We start from the raw sequence: 22,679 nt of genomic DNA, 5'->3' as shown, positions 1-22,679 counted from the left end.
TGAACACAATCTGACTGTGTAGCTTGTTGGACTTTGTTAGAGAGGAGAAAAGAAAACACAGGACAACAAATTAGTATCAACATAAGAAATTATAACAATAAGAACAATTTGGGAGCCTCTTGGTTCTGTTGCAGTGTTTTCTTTTAAGGGGGCAAGGTGTTGGGGGAGGTTCAGTTCAGGCCATAAGTAAAATTGGCAAAAAGGAGGGGTGCTCAGAGCCGGTGCCGGGAATCATGGCTGTAGCTACCCGGCGAGCTGCGGTTGCGGTGGGGCTTGTAGGAGTCCTGATAGGGGTCCTGGTAGTCCTGGTAAGGGTCCTGCTGCTCCCGGCTGTGCTGCGAGCCCGACGACATGCGGTTGCGTCCCTTGTGCGCACGCTCGTTGTGGTAGTTCTCGTCCGACGTCATCAGGTTGCGGCGCTCGTTGGGGGTGGAGTGGTCTCCTGTGTGGTTGCTCTGCTTCATTCTTTGGCTCTGCTGATCGCAAGAATGTTAGCGAGAACACAGGTTACACTGAGAATGTGAACGCAGAGGTTAGGTTAAAACGATCTGAATGAGAACTCAGGATCAGGCTAAACAATGACTTGGCGACAATAATATCAAGGCAGTCATTTCGACCATTAAAACAAAAAATACAAATAACAGCCTGGCTTTGTGTGTGCCCTATTGTGATGTCATGTGGCAGCCAAGGCGCACCTCACTTCACACGAGTGTGATGTTCTACTGATTATTATTTGTATGCATATATAATATAATGCAAATATAATGATCACTTATGGCCATTCTAGTAGTTATGAATTCAAGGTAGAATTCTTTATTTTCTGATTATGTCATGCAATGACTTAATCAGAGGGGTCACGGTGGCACAGTCGGTAGTGCTGTCGCCTCACAGCTAGAAGGTCCTGGGTTCAATTCCCGCCTGATGGCGGGGAAAAGAACTGGTTGGAATAACGTGTTCCTTCCACGCGCTATGTCTGGCCAAGGAAATTCCTTGGCCAGACAGAAGCAGCTTGGACTCCTCATGCATAGAAGGAAGCATGAGGTCAGTCCGCTGACCCCCCCCCTCCCCAGGTTGGCAGAGGAAGTGTAGCGCCCAGGATTACATTGGATATTTGACACTGGGTGAAAAGAAGTGGAATAGAGAAAAAAAAGTGATGCAATGTTTAAGCTTTCATTTCCCTGCTTTGCTGAGCCTCTACCTGCAGTCCAGAGATGGTGGTTGGATAGGGAGAGAGGGCAGTGGGACCCAGGTTCCGCCCCAGCAGGGGGTTTAGGGGCGTGGCCAGAGAGGTGTGCGTGGCCTTCCAGTAAGCCTCCAGATACTCGGCTAAGTGCTCACAGGCGTCTTCCAGCTGGTTCTCGTCCAGAATGATGTCAAACATCTCCTGTTAGGAGGACCAGAGACGAAGAGATGGATGAAGAGCGAGAAGAGGGTTCTCTGCTGGGTTACGTAAACAGTACATGCACGCTAGAAAACAGATTTACACATTATTTCATGTAAAACATTTATACATTCTACGTATTAAGGCAGGGGTTCTCAACGTTTATGGCTGGGGGACCCCCGGAAATGCTTTTGCCATGTCTCGCGACCCCCGCCCCCCCTCCCCACCCCAATACAAACTGACTGCAGAAATAACCTTATACAATAGAGAAAATATATCATAAATGAATACTGAAACCAGATATAATCATTAAGGAAAGTTATGCATGTACTCTTCATTTCCATATTTCATCCATTCAGTTGCACAAATTTGTTTTTGAAAATAATTTGGGGACCCCCCCCAAAATAATTTGGCGAAATTGGAACAACATATTTTGAAATATTGAGAACGACTGATATAGAAACATGAGGTTTTTCAGAAAAAAAGAAAATGTAAAATTTTTTTTTTTAAATGTTGACGTCAGGCCTAAATGGGTTAAGGTACCATTAAAATGAAGTTGTATCGTGTCTGTGTGGCTCTACTGAAAAAACCCACTATAATAAAGTTTGTTATGGTTCTTATGATGATCTTACCGGTGGACACTGGGCCAGTTTGTCAGCCGCCACCAGCTGGACGTTAAGGTGTTTGCTCTGGGACTTTCCTCTGGATTTCACCAGCCTCTGCAGAACCTATAGATCACAGGATGGGAGGATAGAGGACACATTTGAGGTTCTGAATGATGGCACTAGACTAGGACCTGACAGAGCTCTGTGGTTTCCAATCAGGCTTTGATAGGCCTGCATTGGACGGTACAACACCCTGATAGCCGGCGAGCGGTTTCGGATGTTATCTCCGTATTTAATGTCCGTCATCAGCCGTTATCAACACCATTCAATTATGCAGCCAGTATGGACAGTTCCACATACTGATGTTCTGCGTCCGTGAGTGTAAAACCACCACTTTGGCACAGCGAATTCCAAGGTGCAAGTGAGGCACTCGTCCAAAGAGGAATACTTTCCTCAGCGGTAGTGGTAGTCTTAATAGCTAGAAGTAATGTGTATTACGCACAGAAAAAAGCTTGGAATGATGCCATCTGGATCCGGATACGGCCCCTTAATCAGCCATGTAAGACAGTTTCATACTGTTTTCGCTTCGGCGGCAATAATTTCACTTACGCATTTCCTGCTCGCGGTAGGCAGTATGCGGAAATGTCCATACTGGCTGCATTGGATGGTCTTGATAAGAACATACTGGTGATTATAGGTTGATAGCATTCGAAGTGGGTGGAGATAGTGTGGAGGTAAATGAGAATCTGTGCAAAACCTCTAGGCCTGTGCAGCTAACTCCATAAGGCAATTTATAATATAATTAGCCCATTCTCTACTGTAGAAGCAAAGGTGTTCACTTAAACCACTTATACCCCTACAATATATACTTCAGGCCCAGATTGGACAGTCTGGCAATTCTGGCAAATGCCAGAAGGGCTGGGCAGTCATGGGGCCGGGGCTGGGCCAAAATAAAAATAAAAACTAATAAAGAAGACATAGTAGAGTCCTTTGAGCGGTCTTTGGGCCAGTGAAGACAACACATGTCAGGGCCGATTTTCTGTGCCGGTCCGTGCCTGATATACTTCATTGACCGCAGTTCACCAGGGGTCTGTACTTCACCGAAAATAGTAGCTCACAATACACCACTTTGCGAGCTTGTAGATCTGCTTTTTTCACTTAATGTTTGTCGCATAATAAGGACAGTAGGGTTCATGTGGTTAATTGACTTGACCTTTTAAATGAGGGGGATACATCCCAGTGTTCAAAGAAAAGGGCAGCTGATGTGCACACACTTTTCCATGCATGGTGACATGCAATCATGGATACATAAAAAATATCACGATATTGCATAAATACAGCAATATCACAGTAATAACGCAATTTTGGTCCCCCCGCCTACTACCATTACCAATGCCTGCATTTATAGGGTGAGGTTATAGGAGAATTTCGGCTAAAAAGGCTTTCTTACCCTAATTTGTAGTTGCTACGTCCCCACTAAAGAGGTCCAGGTGTTATTTTGTGCAAAATCCCATTATTGGCAATTTCCCCTACCATAAGCCCTCAATGGGGCATTGGGTTTTAGTGCCAATTTGCTTATTTCCATCGAAATAAGTAGTAAAGTGTGCCACTTGTGATACTATTTACATTATGAAGAGAGGATATATTTAAAAAAAAAAAGATTTTCGAGTGATGGAAAATAAGCGAATTAGCACTAAAACCCAACGCCCCATTGAGGTCTTATGGTAGGGGAAATAGCCAATAATGCGTTTCTGCATCAAATAACACCTGGACCTCTTTGGTGGGGACATAACAACTACAAATACAGGTAAGAAAGCCTTCTAGCCTGAAATTCTCCTTTAAGAAGATAATCAAGGCTATTTTTGAGACATAACATTGCTTATAGCTTAAAGATACTGCATGAGTGATGGAGGGGACACTGACAGCCTTCATCTGTGCTATAGACGGATGCTTTCAGCAGGAGGGAATTCTTATTTAAGGTGTTCATGCGGTTTGCCTTCATCAACATTCACAATCAATAAACTCCAATTGAGACATTTTGTGTGACAACTGCAGTGGACAAAACTGAGAGATGCAATTAGTGCTCCACCGTTTTCCACCTGTGTCACCTGTTTTCCGATCAGCTACGCAAGACCAGACGGTGAGCCCGTGTGGCCCACTAAACACTGCTGTTCTGAGGAGAAATAAAGGTCATTGAAATTGGCTACCTTTGTAAGGTTTAAAGGAGACACAGTATGAGTTTGTTAATGTCACAAATAGATGCTACTGTACACCTCACATCACCTCACATCAGAGAGGCGAAGGCCAGAATGTTAACTAGGTTGCTAGCAATGGAGCGCGCCATCTTGAATTTCGCACGCACCCACTCTATCTGTTTTCTTACGATCGCCTTTATCTCCAATTCATTGTTGCAGATGGCATTTCTGGTCAAAGCAAGGTTTATTCCACGGGACATAGCCGTGATCGTGATCGTCACGATTAGGCTTTAACTCATCGTCGAGCGGGAGACCGGAAGTGGATGGGACAACACACACATTGTAAGTAACATTTGTAACATCCGGTCGTGGGTTTGGCTCTTCAAAATAAGGGTAAAACGGGGGGAAATCCTGGCGTGAATTACAGCAAATGTATTCATTAATCCTGGCGGGTAGTGTGTTGGTTATTATGAAGTTCATATGATAAACGTAGTCGCAATGTAACTGCCTTCAGTTGGCCCCTTCATTATTTCCCTGTAAAATGACCGATCTACACTGCGACATTCTGTATTGTGAGCTTTGCCGAATGTTCGGGGTGCTAGCATTCATGTGGTTAATATAGTTTAAGGTCTACCATATGCCTTACCTTTGGCGAGGAGACTTTCACATGGACAATGATGGGAGCCAGAGAGGTTTTCAGAAGCTGGGCAGGGTGGTTTATCGTGTCAGCATCCAAGACCACCAGCTGGAGGGAACGAGCGAGCTCGAAGATCCTCTCAATTTCACTCTGCACCTCCGCTAGAAAAGGGGGGTGGAAACAAATGCAAATTTATATTGATTGCAATGACTCAATTCAACGTTCACAAAGTTTTTGGCACGGGTAGATACTAAAAGCTATACAAGTAAATTATTACTTTTACTTGTATAGCTTGTATTGCTTGTGGAAGCGTCATACATACTGTACCTAGGCTAGAGCGGGTGTTGGATCTCTCGATGATAGCCCTCTTACTGGGATTATTCAGAACGGACCGCTTGGCTAACGATATATCTGCTGTCACTCGTGTGATGGATATCCTGCAACAGAGGGGGAGAAAAACCCTTTAACAAAAATCCAATCGGAAGCTTTTAAATGTCTTGAAAAGTGAAAGCTGCAAAATAGCTCCTGTGAGTGAAAAATCACACCCGTGTGAAGCGAGTGGTGCAACTCCGTGTGGGGGTCCTCACCCCGGGAACTTCCAGACCCACAGGAACGCGCCCAGGGTGCTGGCCGGTTCCGGCGAGCCGTCACGTGTCCGAAAATGACAGTTAAGGGGTCCCCAGGGGGTCCCTCTACTGTACTGTACTGTCACACCCGAAATCATCATATATACAGTTAATGTGTGTATGTGTGTGTGTGTGTGTGTGTGTGTGTGTGTGTGTGTGTGTGTGTGTGTGTGTGTGTGTGTGTGTGTGTGTGTGTGTGTGTGTCTGTGTTAGGCTGCATAACAGTGACACTTGGTTGTGAAAACGAACCAAACGCTATTTTCGTGCTCGGACAGACCCAGCCAGGGACCCAGGGACACACACAGTTCTGAAATGAAGTGGTTGTACCACAAAAAAACCTTATCACTTTAGACTGTTTAGGAGAAGGTCGACCTGAAAATCAACAGCTTTGTAAAATCATACATTCTGCTGTTACCGAAGGCAAATTCCTAAGTTTATTATTAGCATGATTCCATGAGGTGAGCTCCCCTGTGGTAGCCTGGAAGCCTCTAATAAGCGTCTGAGCGTATCAAAGCCAGAAAGAAGGTGACACAGTGGTAGGCAGGCGTGTGCTTTGCCCAACAAAGTCAACAAGAGCAGTGAAACTGAGGGAACATAGTGTCACTCTCATAGAGTCATTCTCTCTCCTACCAAAAGTCCACCTGGCCTGGAATTGATGATATGCACACGGCTGCCATCTTGCCAGCAAGGTGCTACCTAGGTGCAACTTCCCATAGACAGCCCATTCATCCAAACAGAACAGTCCTATCTAATTCCATTAAATAACGTCAAACTCACCAACATTGCAGCTGTACGGAAAGCTTGAATTATCCTCCCTCTTTCTATCTGCAATGTGGTTGTTTAATAAGTATCCACTGTAGACATATGAGCTACTCCCTGTCAAGAAATTCCTTGCAGATGATTTGTGCTGGAGTTTGGAAGTGCTCGTTGACTATCACACAACAGCCCATGTGTACCACCTGTTTAGAATTTGCACATAATGCAGGAGGCAGCAGGACGTTGCTTTATTGATAAACTCTGACACTTAAAATAATCATCTGCAAGGAATTGCTTGATAGGAAGTAGCTCATAACAACACAACACTTTGCAGATAGTAAAACGATAATTCAAGCTCAAGGACTTTTCTGTTTGGATAAATGGGCTGTCTATGGGAATTTGCACCTAGGTAGCACCTTGCTGGCAAGATGGCAGCCGTGTGCATATCAATAGGACTAAAGCCAATTCTGTTGCATTACCATTAGTAGCTTTATTCAGACAGGAAAACCTGATGTTTCTCACATCTGACCTTTGCAAGTGATCATATTTGTGTATTCATCAGACATCGTCAACCTGCATTGGTTGATGTGGTAACGACCAACCACATACTGTAGGCGTTCCACGTGACGTGAGAATAATTATCTGTCGTATGACGGTGTCACTTCTGGGAAATAGCAGAGCTACAAGCGATGCATGTAGATTGTCTTTTTTTTATTTTTTATCAGGCTTCAGTGTCCAATTGCCCAGACTGAGAGAAATCTTTAGAAATCATCATCATGGCACAAATCTGTTTCCACGTGGTATTTTTCCGTTCAGACTTAATAAACAATCAGATTTCAAACTGCATAGGCCAAAAAACTAAGGTTTGGGCTGCCAGTCTGAACATAGCCCCAGAGGTATGATTCCGTGATGTGAAAGTCTAAATTCCTATTCATGACGTCAGAAAAAACAGGAGTAACCAGGTGCTCACATGGGGTAAAAATGGATCAAACAGGATCAAGACAGAAAAAACAACAGACAATCCGGGCACTCAAGAGTTAAAAAAAAAAGAGGAGCAGCCATTATTTAATTAAAAGGCGACCATGAAACGTCTTCATCAGGGCGAAAAACGTGACATTTAAAAGTAAAACACACACAAAATAACCACTGCTGTCCTGCTTTAAACGGAAGCGCTGGGCTTGTTCAGCTTACCTGCCATCAAATCTGTGCTTGAGGAAGTCAAACAGAGCTTTCTGCATCATATCTGTTACCTAGGACAGAACAAGAAAAATCTGTCAACTTATTGGTAAATAAATTAGCCTACAGTTGTTATATTTTATAGGCATTCATTTGCCGTCTTAGTTTGTTGCCTTTTCGGTGCCTCGCACAATAAATAGCTGTTCCATGAGCTCAGAATGAGCTTATAGAACAGAGTGTTACGACCAGCGGTACAGTGCATACGTGCATGTCACCTTCAAGCAAGAAATCCATCCCTGATGTTTGAAAGCTCCCAAACCAGCAGCAGGTTAACCCATTTTGACCTGACGTCGAAATTTGTATGCTCTCATGTATCAGTGGTGCTCAATATTTCATGTCAAGGACGCCGAAAATTATATGTATTTGGCCGACCCCCATCTGAAAATATGTTCCAGGGACCCCTCAGAAGCAAAGACTTGAGTTAAAAATGTTCGCTCTGAAAGAATATACATTCAAAGATTTGTTGCCGCATTTTCACGATTTACAAGTTTGTAGATCTGCTATTTTTCAATAGCAGATAGTTTAAGTATAACAATGCTTAAAACACCAAAAGGGGTTCCGGCCCCAAAATGGGTTAAAGGATTTAGTAAACACAGGGAGCTAATTTACTGGCAAAATAAGAAAAGTCTTTGAAAGTCTCTGAATAGTCTTTTTCTTTGCTAAATGATAGAAATCACCCAGAACTATCTACATTCTACAGTATGTGGCAGCCATGATAAGAGCCAGTCTTATCTCTAAATGCTAAAGGAAGTTGCTTCAATGCTTTCTTATCTCCTTTAGCATGGGGAACACGGCATCATCCTTTACCAAAGGAAAGGAGATTTGCTGCCACCACAATTCTGTGCACCAGTAATAAAAAGACAGTACCTGTCAATAAAGGCTCAGAAAAGCCTGACATTTTTACTTTAAAAGAAAGGAAAAATAAATCGGCTATGAGTTATGTGGTGATTGAAAACAGATCTGTAATTAGATCAGCCTATTATTCTGTCTAAAAACCTCAGAATTAACCCATTTTGGTGTTTTAAGCATTACGTTATACTTTAGCTATTGAAAAATAGTAGATCTACAAACTGTCAAAACTTGTAGGTCTGCTATTTTTGAAAAATCGTGAAAATGTGCGTCAAATCTTTGAATATATATTCTTTCAGAGTTTCAGTTTTTAACTGAAATCTTTGCTTCTGGAGGGTCCCTGGAACAACATATTTTAAGATTTCGGCGGCATATTACATAATTGAAATATTGAGAACCACTGATATATTTTTTATTTTGACGTCAGGCCTAAATGGGTTAAAAGGAAACAATAACCCTGCAATAATCATGCACATGAAAAATGTGCATGATGGACTGATGCATAGGTAATATAATTATTTTCTGATGAATACTTTTAATCACTATATTTATACCATTATTTTTATCTAATGGTTTTGTTAGGTATGGTAAAAAACCTATGTATGTGATCTTAAAGTAATAATATCCAAACATAGACAGTCGCAACCACACAAAACACCAATAGAGAGAGAAAGAGAAAAACACATACATTTACATACATTCTCATGCACTCGCACGCATGCACGCACGCACGCACCATTCAGGGGCTGCTTCTCTGCTCTCCCGTTCTAATTTCAAACCTTGTTCTACTTCTGATGCTGATGCGTTTGCACCCAGAAGGTTGTTACCGCGGCAACAGTGCACACTGGGGGGGGGGGGGTTAGGAGAGTGATTGTGTTCTCTACTTGCAAGGAGAGGAGGAGGAGATAGAGAGATGGAGGGAGGGAGAAGAAGAGGGGAAGGAGAGATGGAGAGGGAGGGAGAGGAGGAGGGGATGGAGAGATGGAGGGAGAGGAGGGGGGATGGAGAGATGGAGGGAGAGGGGATGGGGGGGAAGGAGAGATGGAGGGAGAGGGGATGGGGGGGATGGAGAGATGGAGGGAGAGAAGGGGGGATGGAGAGATGGAGGGAGAGGAGGGGGGGATGGAGAGATGGAGGGAGAGGAGGAGGGGGGGATGGAGAGATGGAGGGAGAGGAGGAGGGGAAGGAGAGATGGAGGGAGAGGAGGAGGGGAAGGAGAGATGGAGGGAGAGGAGGAGGGGAAGGAGAGATGGAGGGAGAGGAGGGGGGATGGAGAGATGGAGGGAGAGGAGGGGGGATGGAGAGATGGAGGGAGAGGAGATGGGGGGGATGGAGAGATGGAGGGAGAGAAGGGGGGATGGAGAGATGGAGGAAGAGGAGGGGGGGATGGAGAGATGGAGGGAGAGAAGGGGGGATGGAGAGATGGAGGGAGAGGAGGAGGGGAAGGAGAGATGGAGGGAGAGGAGGGGGGATGGAGAGATGGAGGGAGAGGAGATGTGGGGGATGGAGAGATGGAGGGAGAGAAGGGGGGATGGAGAGATGGAGGAAGAGGAGGGGGGGATGGAGAGATGGAGGGAGAGGAGGAGGGGGGGATGGAGAGATGGAGGGAGAGAAGGAGGGGAAGGAGAGATGGAGGGAGAGGAGGAGGGGAAGGAGAGATGGAGGGAGAGGAGGAGGGGAAGGAGAGATGGAGGGAGAGGAGGAGGGGAAGGAGAGATGGAGGGAGAGGAGGAGGGGAAGGAGAGATGGAGGGAGAGGAGGGGGATGGAGAGATGGAGGGAGAGGAGGAGGGATGGAGAGATGGAGGGAGAGGAGGAGGGATGGAGAGATGGAGGGAGAGGAGGAGGAGGGGAAGGAGAGATGGAGGGAGAGGAGGAGGGATGGAGAGATGGAGGGAGAGGAGGAGGGGAAGGAGAGATGGAGGGAGAGGAGGAGGGGAAGGAGAGATGGAGGGAGAGGAGGAGGGGGGAAGGAGAGATGGAGGGAGAGGAGGAGGGGAAGGAGAGATGGAGGGAGAGGAGGAGGGGAAGGAGAGATGGAGGGAGAGGAGGAGGGGGGAAGGAGAGATGGAGGGAGAGGAGGAGGGGAAGGAGAGATGGAGGGAGAGGAGGAGGGGAAGGAGAGATGGAGGGAGAGGAGGAGGGATGGAGAGATGGAGGGAGAGGAGGAGGGGATGGAGAGATGGAGGGAGAGGAGGAGGGGAAGGAGAGATGGAGGGAGAGGAGGAGGGGAAGGAGAGATGGAGGGAGAGGAGGAGGGATGGAGAGATGGAGGGAGAGGAGGGGGAAGGAGAGATGGAGGGAGAGGGGGAGGGGAAGGAGAGATGGAGGGAGAGGAGGAGGGGAAGGAGAGATGGAGGGAGAGGAGGAGGGGGGAAGGAGAGATGGAGGGAGAGGAGGAGGGGAAGGAGAGATGGAGGGAGAGGAGGAGGGGAAGGAGAGATGGAGGGAGGGAGGAGATAGAGGTGTGGTGAGGGTGATGGATGAATGAAGCTGCAGACTTTTCAGATTCAAAAGAATGGATAGAGGGCTGGAATGGAACTATTGAACATTTTCTTTTTAGAATAATCGTGTTTGTTAAAAGATGTGTTTTTAATTTCTATATAAACGAAAGGACACGCAAGAAATTCACTTATTTTTTTTAATAACCAATTTAATCGATTAACCACTTAAGCCCTATTTTATACTTGTACAGTACGTCGTACGTACAACGACGTCGTGCAAATATCGTTGCTGCCCTTGCTCCTTTTTTCGTGCACCTTGGCAGAAATAATTGCTCACGACACGCTGTGTCTCCGCTGGAGGCTAACGTTCTATAAGAGGATCTTGTATGTCGTGTTTGTCTGTGCTTGTCCAGAGCTAATCTCGCACACCGCTGGACCGATCAGTACCACATTTCCTGCGCACACTGCCAGTAAGCCGAAGAAGAAGTGAACCGAAACTTGTATTGTTAGAACACGTGGTTGGTACCTAATTATAGTGTGTTTTTATTAGTTACATGCATTTTTTGCGTTATTTGAAAAACTGTTTAATTGTAGTAGTACATGCAGTAAAGGCCGTCGGGATCAGGAGTCGAACCCGCGGCACACTGCCAGACTGGATTACCAGCCAAGGTGCCTGGACCGCTGAGCCACGGCCCAGGCCAGTACTCAGGATTTTACTGTGTACAGGGAGAAACAGACAGAGAGAGGGAACGGTGTCTCGTCAACCCTCGAAGTGAGAGCAGATGGTCGAGCACCACGTGACTGAAGGAGAGGCTACAGTATGTCCGCTCCCAGCTGCTCACCTCGTAACCCTTGAGCGAGGGTCCCACCAGCACCACAGGCCTCATGGAGGGAACCACGTCGTATGGGGGTACGTGTTCTGTCTGTGGGGGGAGAAGAGGGGGAAGGGATGCCAGTCAGTCACCAAGTGGACTCACTCCAGGGCAGGGCAAACTCGACGGACATCAGCAGTAACATCTAGCCATCCAATAGCCTACAGCTTAAAGGAACATACCACCGTCAATACATGTCATCGTCTATTCACAGCCTCAACCATGTATTGTATTATTATTTCATAAACAAGACGATGTTCCTGTTCATGGCTTTATTTGTAGATTTATTATTTCCCGATAGTAATTTAAACATGAGCAAAACCTGATAGAGTAAATGTTGGACAACGATATTGCGGGATTTATGAGTCATGGGCGTACGAATTTCATTCGTAAATCAATCTTTTCTCCAGTGAACTATATTCGGCTAGACTTTTCAACCACACGATAATGTAACGTTCACCGTCTCTAGAAAGTTTCAAGTCTCTACATTTTCATACCATGCTGAAGTGAATGGATGCTGCTAAAAATCCAATATACCATAGTATGCTTTGTAAAAGAAAGGGTCAGCAGCAAAAATGTCAAGTACTGTAGTGTATAGCATGAGTCATTGTCAATGGACTGAACATGCCAGACACACCCGGTATGGTCCTTTAAGATCTACAGGGTAGCACTGCTTAAAGGGATAGTTCAACCCCAAAATAATTTTTTTTTTCTCTATCGCTTACTCACCCCATGGAGACTTGAATTCATGGACATTTTGTTGTTTTTGTCAGATTCCTACACAATGATTTGAGTAGACTATTTGTATCTCAGGTTCCCAAAGTGGGGTCCGGGGACCTCCAGGGGTCCTTGAGGGAGTTCCAGGGGGTCCCCAGCTAGATGATAGTTTGGAACCAAATGGACCCTTATGGGTCTGTAACTCTGAGAGTGTACACATGGAACCGAATGGACCCTAATGGGTCCATTTGGTTCCTTTTGTACGCTCTTAGAGTAAAATTTACATTGATTTTACAATATTAATTGGGGTTCCCAGAAATAGAAATGCCATTAAATCCGTAGACTGTCAAACTGGGGGTCCTTGAAATTAAACGGATTGAGAATCTCTGTTAGAGCCGTAAAAGTCTTCTCTTCATGGGGGGCCCTGGCATATCTCTTCAAATGGGGGTCCGCGGGCTAATTATTGTCAATTTGGCTGTCCTTGACATGAAAAGGTTTGGGAACCACTGCTATAGGGAACCACTGCCGGTCATCAAAGTATTGACTTAGTAATGCAACAAAATACAAAATAAATATCCATGAATTCAAGGCTCCATGGGGGAGTAATCGATAGGAGAAAAATGAATAATTTTTGGGGGGTTAACTATCCCTTTAATATAACACAATGAAAAGAATCAGCATGAGAGGATGATTGCAAGTGGTTAGATTTTGTTATATTTAAAGCTGCTATAAGCAATATTATGTCAAATTATTAATGATTTCTTTCTTTTTTTTCAGACAGCCAGCAATGAGTAAAATGCTCCCCAAAGAATGTAGTCTCTGTGACACATCTAGGGGCCACAATCTGCATTCAAAGATGTTCCTAGAAACTTTGTCATTGGTCAAAAAAACCCGGTCAAAATGACTAACCAATCAGGAAGTAGTTTTTTGGGAGTGTTTTACCCATTGCTGTCTGAATACCAAAAAAAAAATCATTACAATTTTCACATAATATTCCTTATAGCAGCTTTAAGTAGAACAGTGGCTGAAGGAATGGAGTGTGTTGCGTTGAATGGGATGTCAACACATTTTCCTTTTCTCCCAATTGCGGTCTAGATTGACGCGGCAGAATTGTCATTATACCACAGTTATACCTACTAAATTATAATACACTAGCCCAGCTAGAACAAAAATATGTACTATTGCAATACCATATCATATACAGTAGTAGTACCACAATAACAATACCAAGGATTATTATAATAGCATGTCATACTACAATACCATGTAATATATACAATGTCATATTACAATACCATGTAGTATCACGAATCACATGTAGTATCACAATACCATGTTGTATCGCAATACCACGCACTATTATAAAACCAGTCGTACTGTATGTCAATTAGTAAAGATGTCGAATGTCATGGAAGGTTAGGACATCCATTAGAACAGAGGCAGTCTAATGGTGCAAACAGGCAGGCTCATGATTTTTTTTGTATTTTGTGTCATTATTCCAATGGTTTAATTTATTTAATTGTTATTTTTTATTGCAACTAATACTATTTGCAGCCCCGTATGCACAATTTATACTGTTATGATGTATAAATTGAACATTTGACCACAATGCTTCAGAGTTCTTTAGCACCAAGTATTGCGACGGGACTGGTATTGCAGATTTTGGTAGCGTGGTAGTAACGTGCAATGCATCTTGGGATGTGGCATGGAGTCCTATAGCCTGAGTTATACTTGGTCGGAATGGTCGCACGTCGTGTCTCGCAACATAAACAACAGATCGACAAGCCCACATCGCATCACGCATCACGCCGCGACACATTCAGAGCTTGTTGTTCGGCTATTGTTGACGCAAGACACTGGCACGCAGCGAAGTATAAATCAGGCCTAACTGCTTGTTATTAGCTCCTATTGTTGTTGTTTATTTGTCTTTTCTACTGGCAATAACAAGATTCTAGTGGATGGCAAATGATCCGGTGTTACCGTCACCAACTTACCACTTTCTGTTTCTGTTTTCCTGTGAGGGGGGGGGGGGGGGGGGGGAGACAACAGATAATCGTCAGTCACGAGACATTGTGGGAAACGTTTTATATCACCAAAGAAAAGAGAACATCAATTAGTTGAAACCCAACAAGGGTATGACTAACAACAAGTTATATGTACAGTATATGTTGTTGTAAAAGAAGGATCTCTATTTGTCCTATTGTGATATTCACAAAGTCACGAGTGCAGTTCAGAAGGGGGGGGGGGGGGGGGGGGGGGGGGGGGGAGTGTCATAGCCTTGTCGTTGGTTTCACACTGTGGTAAGCCCCACGCTCAGAACGCCTGCAGTCCTCAACTGGAGGAAGAGGAGGATCATGGGAAAATGTACCAACAACTCTACAAACTCTACGCACGCAGCAATAACAACATGAACTTAGGCTCTATGCAGAGGCATGGGAATGCTTTAAGCGTGGGTGTCTCTCTCTCTCTCTCTTTCACACTCTTTCCTTCTCTCTGTCTACGATGGCTCGGTCGATGGAAGCTGGGTTGTCTAAGCTATAGCGGCTGGCGAGTTAAGCGGTTGCGCCTTCCTCCCCCTCCTTGTCTGATGCGCTCACCTGTGGAGGAGATGAGGGGTCGGACTGAGGCTGACACCTCATCCTCCACACTGGAAGAGGAGTTCCCCCCAGACTTACTGAAAAAGACAACAGGGGATAAAGAAAGACACAAACATACCATGGCATTAATGTGGAAAAAATAGAAGTGAAGAAAAAAGTTAAAGTAAAAGTTTAAAAAAAAAGCGAAACAAATGATACAGGGCTAATATAGACTCTCATCGATATCGATCACACGCCTCAGAGCTAAGATGCTGATCAAGGACAGCTGGGAGAGGCTGGATTGAAGGGGGACTATTGAGCAAACGCACATTCCACATAATGTATTTAATGATTCAACTAAATCTAAGCTAATTTTCTTTTCTATTTTTTTGTCAGCCTGTTGATGTTAGACAGTTTAATATTACATCTCCATTGTAAAATGTTAGGGATTCATATTTTTTTATTAATAACAGGCACTAATAGACGACACACTCACACACACGAGTACTGTGTGAGTGTGTACACATCTTGAAATAACCTTTGAGACCCGGGGCTAGATTTATGGAAATTTTGAAAATACTTGATACGTGAGGAAGCCAACGAACAAACTCGGCACAAACGGGACTTGGTTTTAGACCAGTTAAAAACATTCACTTTGAAAGAATATATATTCAAAGATTTGCGCCCCATTTTTACGATTAAAAAAGAATAGCAGACCTACAAGCTATGAGCTTGTAGATCTGCTATTTTTCAATAGCTAAATTATAACATAATGTTTAAAACACCAAAAGGGGTTCCCGCCCAGAATGGGTTAACAGGGTGATCATCACTCCCATGCAATGGAAGGCTCAAATTCAAACATTATTTATTCTAAAAGAAAATACAGCCCAGGTTAGTGGTCAAGAGATCAGATCCCTTTGACTGAGAGAGTCTAGGAAAGACGCAAAACCAACCTAACCTAGAGTGGCTGTGCACTTATGCAGAATTAGCGTTAAACCCAGCAGCCGAGCTCCGTGCGCAGCTTGAGTGGATGCGTGTAGTAGTAGGGCATAAACCCTGGGCGAATTCAAGAGTGATTACATGGACATGGCCGCTACTGTAGGAGGTAACTACTAAATAATACAGCTCTGAGAAATGGCCACATTGCTACATTCTGCACGAAGAGAAAGGTGGAGAAATGGGTTAATAATCCAGTGATTCTCAGCCTGTGGGCCGGGCCCACTGCTGGGCCGTGAGTGATGCAAGTGGGCCCATCAATAATTGGCAAAACACTAAGATTTGAATGATAATAATATAACAATTAATATAAAACAAGTAATGTAAAACAAAACCAAAAATGTCATGGTGTTTTTGGAGAAAGAAAATATATATATTAAGTATATAGTTCCACTGATCCAAACTGGAATCGATTGATCGATCATTCAAATAAGCGGGCCCTGACAATGCACACGGCCCATCCATCTGCCCACTTAACAGAACACATATTCAAGTGGGCCCTGATCCAGAAAAAGGTTGGGAACCACTGGGTTAATGGGTGTATATACTGTATACGGTGAGCCGAGACAAGACCTGGGTCAGGATACAGTTGCAAATCCATATACGCCACCTAATAATGCCTATGCATTTCAGAGGGTGATTGACTTGGCTTGGTATATAGTACAAACTCAAGCATGTGACAAGACACGGTGGAACCGAGAAAGAAATATACCTTAAAAGGTCAATCAAATCCATAACAAATCCCATTTGCATCTCGACAGGAAGTTATCGTACAGTATATAGAATGTATTTTATTTTCCTACATTGATTTTTGTAACCCATTTCTTTCACCCAGTGTCAATTGTCTAGTGTAATCCTGGGCACTACACTCCCTCTGCCAACCTGGGGAGAGCAACGGACTGACCTCATGCTTCCTAGGCTTCATTACATGATGAGTCCAAGCCGTTTCTTTTCACCTGATAGGGGGGAGTTTCCCCGGCAGTATAGAGACCAGGATTACAACATGTTTTTTTGTGAGGGTATACCTACCCTAGGCGACACGGGGAGAACATGCAAACTCCACACAGAAAGGTTCTTCTAGCTGTGAGGCGACAGCGCTACCGACTGCGCCACCGTGACCCTCGTATATGGAATTTATTTCTCTATGTCTGCTAATATGGAAAGAACCAAATGAACCCAAGTCTGGTCAATGGACACACACACTGGGTCAGCAGTGGAGAGAACTTTATGACGTATTAAGAAACAGTAGAGCCTGCATACTGTATTCTGCAAACAAGGTTTATGCAAAGAACACAAATCCAAAGTGTTAAAGGAAGGGTAAGTGATATTTATTCATTAAAAAAGTTACATAGTGAGGCTTTAATTATCTGGATAGATATGAAGGCTCTATTTTCTTATTTCTTTTTTATTGTAGACTCCATCTAGAACCCGTTGTTGAGGACTGGGTTTTGCATGGACTTTGGCATAATCTATACTTCGTCGCAACAACCTTTTTCACAAGTGAGGCTCAACAAAATACGTTGGTTTCAACTTGCATGAACTTTTCGATAAGTGCCGCTAAAAAAACATTGATTTCAACTGGGACAAATTTAAAAGAAAGTATCAAAGCAACACTTTTTTTTCAGTTGAAAATACACAATTATTTTTTTATCGAACGAAAGGCTGGTGCGATGCCATATAAATGAGCCTTCATCATTTTGTAATTTCCTTTGTCCTTCTTCTGTGGGTCTGTGTCTTACCCTTGCATGCGGCCTCTCTTCTGCTCCTGCTGCAGTCGGATGTTCTCCAGCTTGAGTGGGCTGGGGATGAAGCCGATCTCACAGCCCTCCTTCACCAGCCGGCCAATCCACCAGTCATTGTTGAACTTCTGAAGAGGTTGCAAGTGAGGAAAAAAATCACACCCGTGTGAACTGAGTGGTGCAACTCCCCTCTCCCCCTGCCTCCCCCTGCCTCCCCCTGCCTCTCTCTCTCTCTCTCTCTCTCTCTCTGTGTAATTAGCAGGCAACAGTGCAACATTATCTCGCTCTCTCTGTTTCTGGCACAACAGCGCCACTTTTGCCTCATAGTCACATAGGTGAGGACATACTCTAAGGGACGGACGGACATTGCTGTTCCTTGGAGTGGTTGCACCACTCAAAAAGGGGAGTAATTACGCTGAGTTTTTACTGTTAGTGATCTGTGACACTTCCTCGTGAAAAAACTGCAACCTTTTGGCTGCCGTATAGTATATAGTAGGACTGCAACTATCGATTATTTTCTTAGCCATTCTATTCTATCAGAAAAGTGTTTTACATGCACATGGACATGCGTACGCGTGCACACAAACATCATTATTAATATTTTATAAAAATCTATTCAAATTTGAGTCGATTAATAACTGACGAAAACTACACAGCAACTTACAATTTATTCAACAACAAACCTGTTATTGCAATGCCGACGACAGCCTACTCTACAAATGTGAACAGTTCCATAGGGTGTGTTAAGATTTTAGAAGCACGCACTGTACCCTCATAATGTTTCTGACCCACTCATGTACCTCTTTTATGTGTAGAAAGTCTCTGGCATCGAAGGAGATGGCGGTGGCGGGCACTGGCACATCCTCGTCCAACGCACCGCAGTAGCTGACATTGGTCTTCACTGCAAAGGCCACGGCTTTAGTCTGAGTGGTGGTAGACAATAGAATGAAAGCAGCACACCGGTGAACGGTTATGTATTCAGAAGTACTCGCTTTGGACACATGTAGCTAGAAGTAAGACTTTTTTTTTTTTTTTTTAAGATTTTTTTTTGCGGCTTACGCTTTTTATTGATTTTTGAAGGGACAGACAGTAGGCTGACAGGAAACGGGAGAGAGATGGGGGGATGACATGCAGTAAAGGCCGTGTCGGGTCCGGGAGTCGAACCCGCGGCACACTGCGACTGGATTACCAGTCCGGTGCCCAGACCGTTACGCTACGGCCTGGGCCAGAAGTAAGACTTCTAGCTACATGTGTGGATAGTTACCTGTGTGGATGCACAAAAAGGTCCGGGGAAACCCCGGGGGTCCTTGAGGGGCTCGGCTATTTGAAAATCTGTATAAGCTCAAAACTATCTATGGAAATATGCGAACAAAATGTGTTCACAATGTTGACAAATGTTCTTTTCTGGGGTCCCTGGAACAAAATCAATTAAAATGGGTGGGTCCATGGCGAAATACATATCAATTCGGGAGTCCTTGACATGAAAATGTTAGTGACTTCTGCTTAATGCAGTGATTCCCAGTTTAACCCATTTTGGGCGGGAACCCCTTTTGGTGTTTCAAGCATCATGTTCTACTTTAGCTATTGGAAAATAGCAGATCTACAAGCTCATAGCGCGCCACCGAGTGGCGGGCTACGAGCGTGTAGGTCTGCTATTTCTTTAAAGTCGTGAAAATGTGGCGCAAATCTTTGAATATATATTCGTTTTTAACTCAAATCTTTGCTTCTGGGGGACTCCCTGGAACTACATATTTTCACATGGGAGTCCACAGCCACATAGATAATTCTGGGGGTCCTTGACATGAAAAAGGTTGACCGCCGTCCACCACTGACATAGAAACATAGGGTTTTTCAGAAAACTTTTTTTGAAGACATTTGTAGAATCGTATTCAGGTCTAAATGGGTCAATTTGGCAGTGGTGTTACACAGGGACGTATACCTTGGCTCTCTCCAGTTGTATGGCGGCCTGCTGCTCCCTCTCCTGTCGGCTCTGTCCCGGCGCCTGGCCCGGGCTCTGGCTGGGACTCTGGCCCGGCCCGGTCGGGACCTGGGCCGGCACCTCCCGCTCCTCCTCCAGAGAGACATCCGAGTCCGATGGTCTGCTTGTGTAGGAATCAGCTGAGCCCTGCACAGTGACAGAACACAATCAATGGACAAGAGTACATACTTTAGCATGAGAGAGAGAGAGATTGGCCGAATATTCAGCCGCAGAAAATATTCGTCAGAAAATGGCTAAAAATGCTTTTTTGGCCTATTCGGTTTCGGCCCGAATAGGCAGACAATATATCACCGAAGAATAGTGTATGCAATTAATGCATTCAAAAGAGCTGAATAAATGTTTTATGGACCCATAATAGTGATTATTATTTAAGTTAAGTTTTGCCATAACCATTTATTTTGCTATAAATTAGGTAGCTTTAAGGTATGGCCATGACAGCAATGGTAGGAAAAAGGATATATAATTCCTATATTCGGTTTCGGCCAAGAATTTCCCTTTCGGTGCATCCCTACTATATTAATACATAGATGCCAATTTGCCCATTTCCCATTGCTGCTTTGTTGTTCATCCTGGTTGCTCATCCTGTTCTGGGGCACCATTTTTAAATGGAAATAAACAGGCTTTCCAACAATATAAATGCATTGCAAAGAATCATTGTTACAACAAAGACATCTACCAAAAAACATTTCCAAAGAAGAAAATAGGAAAATGTGATAGCAATTTCTTTGATTTAAAGCAGAATTCCATGCTAGAAGGCTTTCTTACCTTTATTTAGTTGTTACCCCCACCAAAGAGGTCCAGGTGTTATTTTGTGCAAAAGTGCATCATTGGCTATTTCCCCTAATATACAGTAAGCCCTCAATGGGGGTTGAGGTTTTGTGCTAATTCGCTCTTTGGTGGTGACGTAACAACTACAAATAAAGGTAAGAAAGCCTTCTAGCATGGAATTGTCCTTTAATATGCTTAGGTCTGTGCATATTCATTCATTCATAATGAATTGAAATAGCTTTTACTGTATTTAGTCTGTCACAGTATTTTTGTCTTTCTTATTCCTTTACTTAATAACTTCCATGGTTGCATGCATGCATACATTGTGTCTGATCAGATGAAAAGATTCTAGACAAACTAGACAAATTATTATAGTTCAAAGTTCAAATTGAAAGAAATACATTATAGAATGATCCACGATGGGTGCTGTCCTGTCACATCATGTGGGAATACAATCTCCAAATAGGAGTCCTTCACAACCCTCTCTTCTGCCTTTACCCACCAAACTGTCCAGCAGAGCACAAAAGCCCAGCAACAATTCCACCAAAACTTGTCACCTTCCCAAAACGTTACACACTTTGTTTTGCAGCTGCAGCAGAGCTATGGGCGTTTTATTTTTGCATTTTGCCAGCTTGCCAATGCCATGCAGTGAGGGAGGGCAGCAGTTTAGATTTTTTCCTGGGACATGATGACCAGTGTAGCCTTCTGCTGTGTTCATCTTAAATGTTCAGCAGTTTAATGATGATTGAATTAAGCAAGAGACGAGAGCACTCGCTTCAGAAAGACACAGCAGCTAGTGCTACTGTAGTCATCATGGCGAAGCACTTTTTTCTTTTACAAGAAGCAAGCCATGACTGAACCTTACTTCAGCACACCACTAAATTGAACTACTCTGTCTGTGTGTGTGTGTGTGTGTGTGTGTGTGTGTGTGTGTGTGTGTGTGATGTGTGTGATGTGTGTGTGTGTGCGTGCGTGCGTGTGTGCGTGACGTGTGTGTGTGTGTGCATGCATGACGTGTGTGTGACGCGTGTCCAAGCACAAAGTGCCAAGCTCGGGAATCCATACAGTGAGGTTTCTCTGGCGTCTGGCATATTTTCACAGAATAAGCACATTCTATATACCGTATAGTCCAATCTATGGACTGTAACCCCCACCACCATCACAACAAGAAACCCTGGATGTTGTTTTACAGTGAGTGTTATGAAAGCTGGTAGCCTGGTGGGCACATCTTTGCGATATACGCTGGCTACATGATCCAATCAGCCATGTTCGAGGCGTTCGTGACTCACGTGACTCATGATGTGACATCAGAGTCCACGAAATGACATCACTAGTACCCACACGATGCCTGGAAAAGGCACGACACGGCGTGGCAAAGGAAAAGAAGCACCGAAGAGAAGAGAAATAGAAACTGACTGCACCTTTAACAAAGGCTGAGAAACGCAGCGGGGGGACGCCGCGACGAGCGGAGATTGATCAGTCCTTCCCACCCTGCACGGTCCCACAAAGGCGGCAAGGAATGGGCCTCGGGGAGGAGGCGGGAGGTGGGTGGCAGTGAGAATGAACATCTTTGGCTCACAAAATAATGTCCAGGTCCTATTGTATATATTTAATTCAATTTATTATTTTCAGATGAGAGCTACAGTGTGTGATGTACACTAAATGGCTCCTCGAGTGTGAACACAGCCGCACATACACGAGAGAGAGAGAGAGAGAGAGAGAGAGCGAGAGAGAGAGATAGAGAGAGAGAGAGAAGGGGGGGGGGGGGGCTTGTGGTGGGCGAGATGCGGCCAAATTCAGGGTCCATTGGACTAATGCCATGCAGGCATACAACATCGTCGGATGGTCACATGCACCCACACACCCACGTAACGGTGTGCATGTCACACACATCAGCCGCCATCTCCCTAATGTGTGCACCAGCCCCCCACCTCATCTCACGCTACACTGTAACGATGCTTACAGCCACGAAAGCCTGCATGTAGGTCTATGTGTGTGTGTGTGTGTGTGTGGTATGTATGAGAATTACAGCTTCCCATCAATAACCCCACACACAAACATAGGCAACACACATAGAAATGGCACAAATAAACTCATACCAAAGGAGTGCTTTCATCAGCAGACCCTCACCATATTACCCCTGTATCTCTCACACACACACACACACACACACACACACACACACACACACACACACACACACACACACACACACACACACACACACACACACACACACACACACACACACACACACACACACACACACACACACACACACACT

At 44.4% G+C, this 22,679-nt stretch overlaps 1 protein-coding gene across 4 annotated transcripts in view; it reads right to left on the bottom strand.

Annotated features, from left to right (window-relative positions):
* Positions 1–212: 212 nt before the first annotated feature.
* The window catches only part of LOC310854168 (voltage-dependent L-type calcium channel subunit beta-4-like), a gene marked incomplete at both ends in the record, with an annotated part of 28,661 nt that continues 6,194 nt past the window's right edge, over positions 213–22,679 (bottom strand). For 2 of the 4 annotated variants that reach the window (XM_083758699.1, XM_083758700.1), the window contains 13 exons: positions 213–473; positions 1,199–1,384; positions 2,014–2,109; positions 4,828–4,979; positions 5,146–5,255; positions 7,392–7,450; positions 11,571–11,651; positions 14,312–14,331; positions 14,915–14,991; positions 17,629–17,756; positions 18,429–18,551; positions 19,568–19,618; positions 19,688–19,753. In XM_083758699.1, coding sequence (XP_083614825.1) covers positions 213–473; positions 1,199–1,384; positions 2,014–2,109; positions 4,828–4,979; positions 5,146–5,255; positions 7,392–7,450; positions 11,571–11,651; positions 14,312–14,331; positions 14,915–14,991; positions 17,629–17,756; positions 18,429–18,551; positions 19,568–19,618; positions 19,688–19,753 — 1,410 coding nt within the window. Of the gene's footprint in view, positions 474–1,198; positions 1,385–2,013; positions 2,110–4,827; positions 4,980–5,145; positions 5,256–7,391; positions 7,451–11,570; positions 11,652–14,311; positions 14,332–14,914; positions 14,992–17,628; positions 17,757–18,428; positions 18,552–19,567; positions 19,754–22,679 lie in introns of all 4 variants that reach the window. The other 2 variants (XM_083758697.1, XM_083758698.1) reach the window with 1 other exon arrangement.

Source organism: Protomyctophum parallelum, assembly GCF_964188405.1.
Source record: "Protomyctophum parallelum genome assembly, chromosome: 23".
NCBI lineage: Eukaryota > Metazoa > Chordata > Actinopteri > Myctophiformes > Myctophidae > Protomyctophum > Protomyctophum parallelum.
Note: the sequence above shows the minus strand (reverse complement) of the source record. Positions and strands in the feature narration are given on the sequence as shown.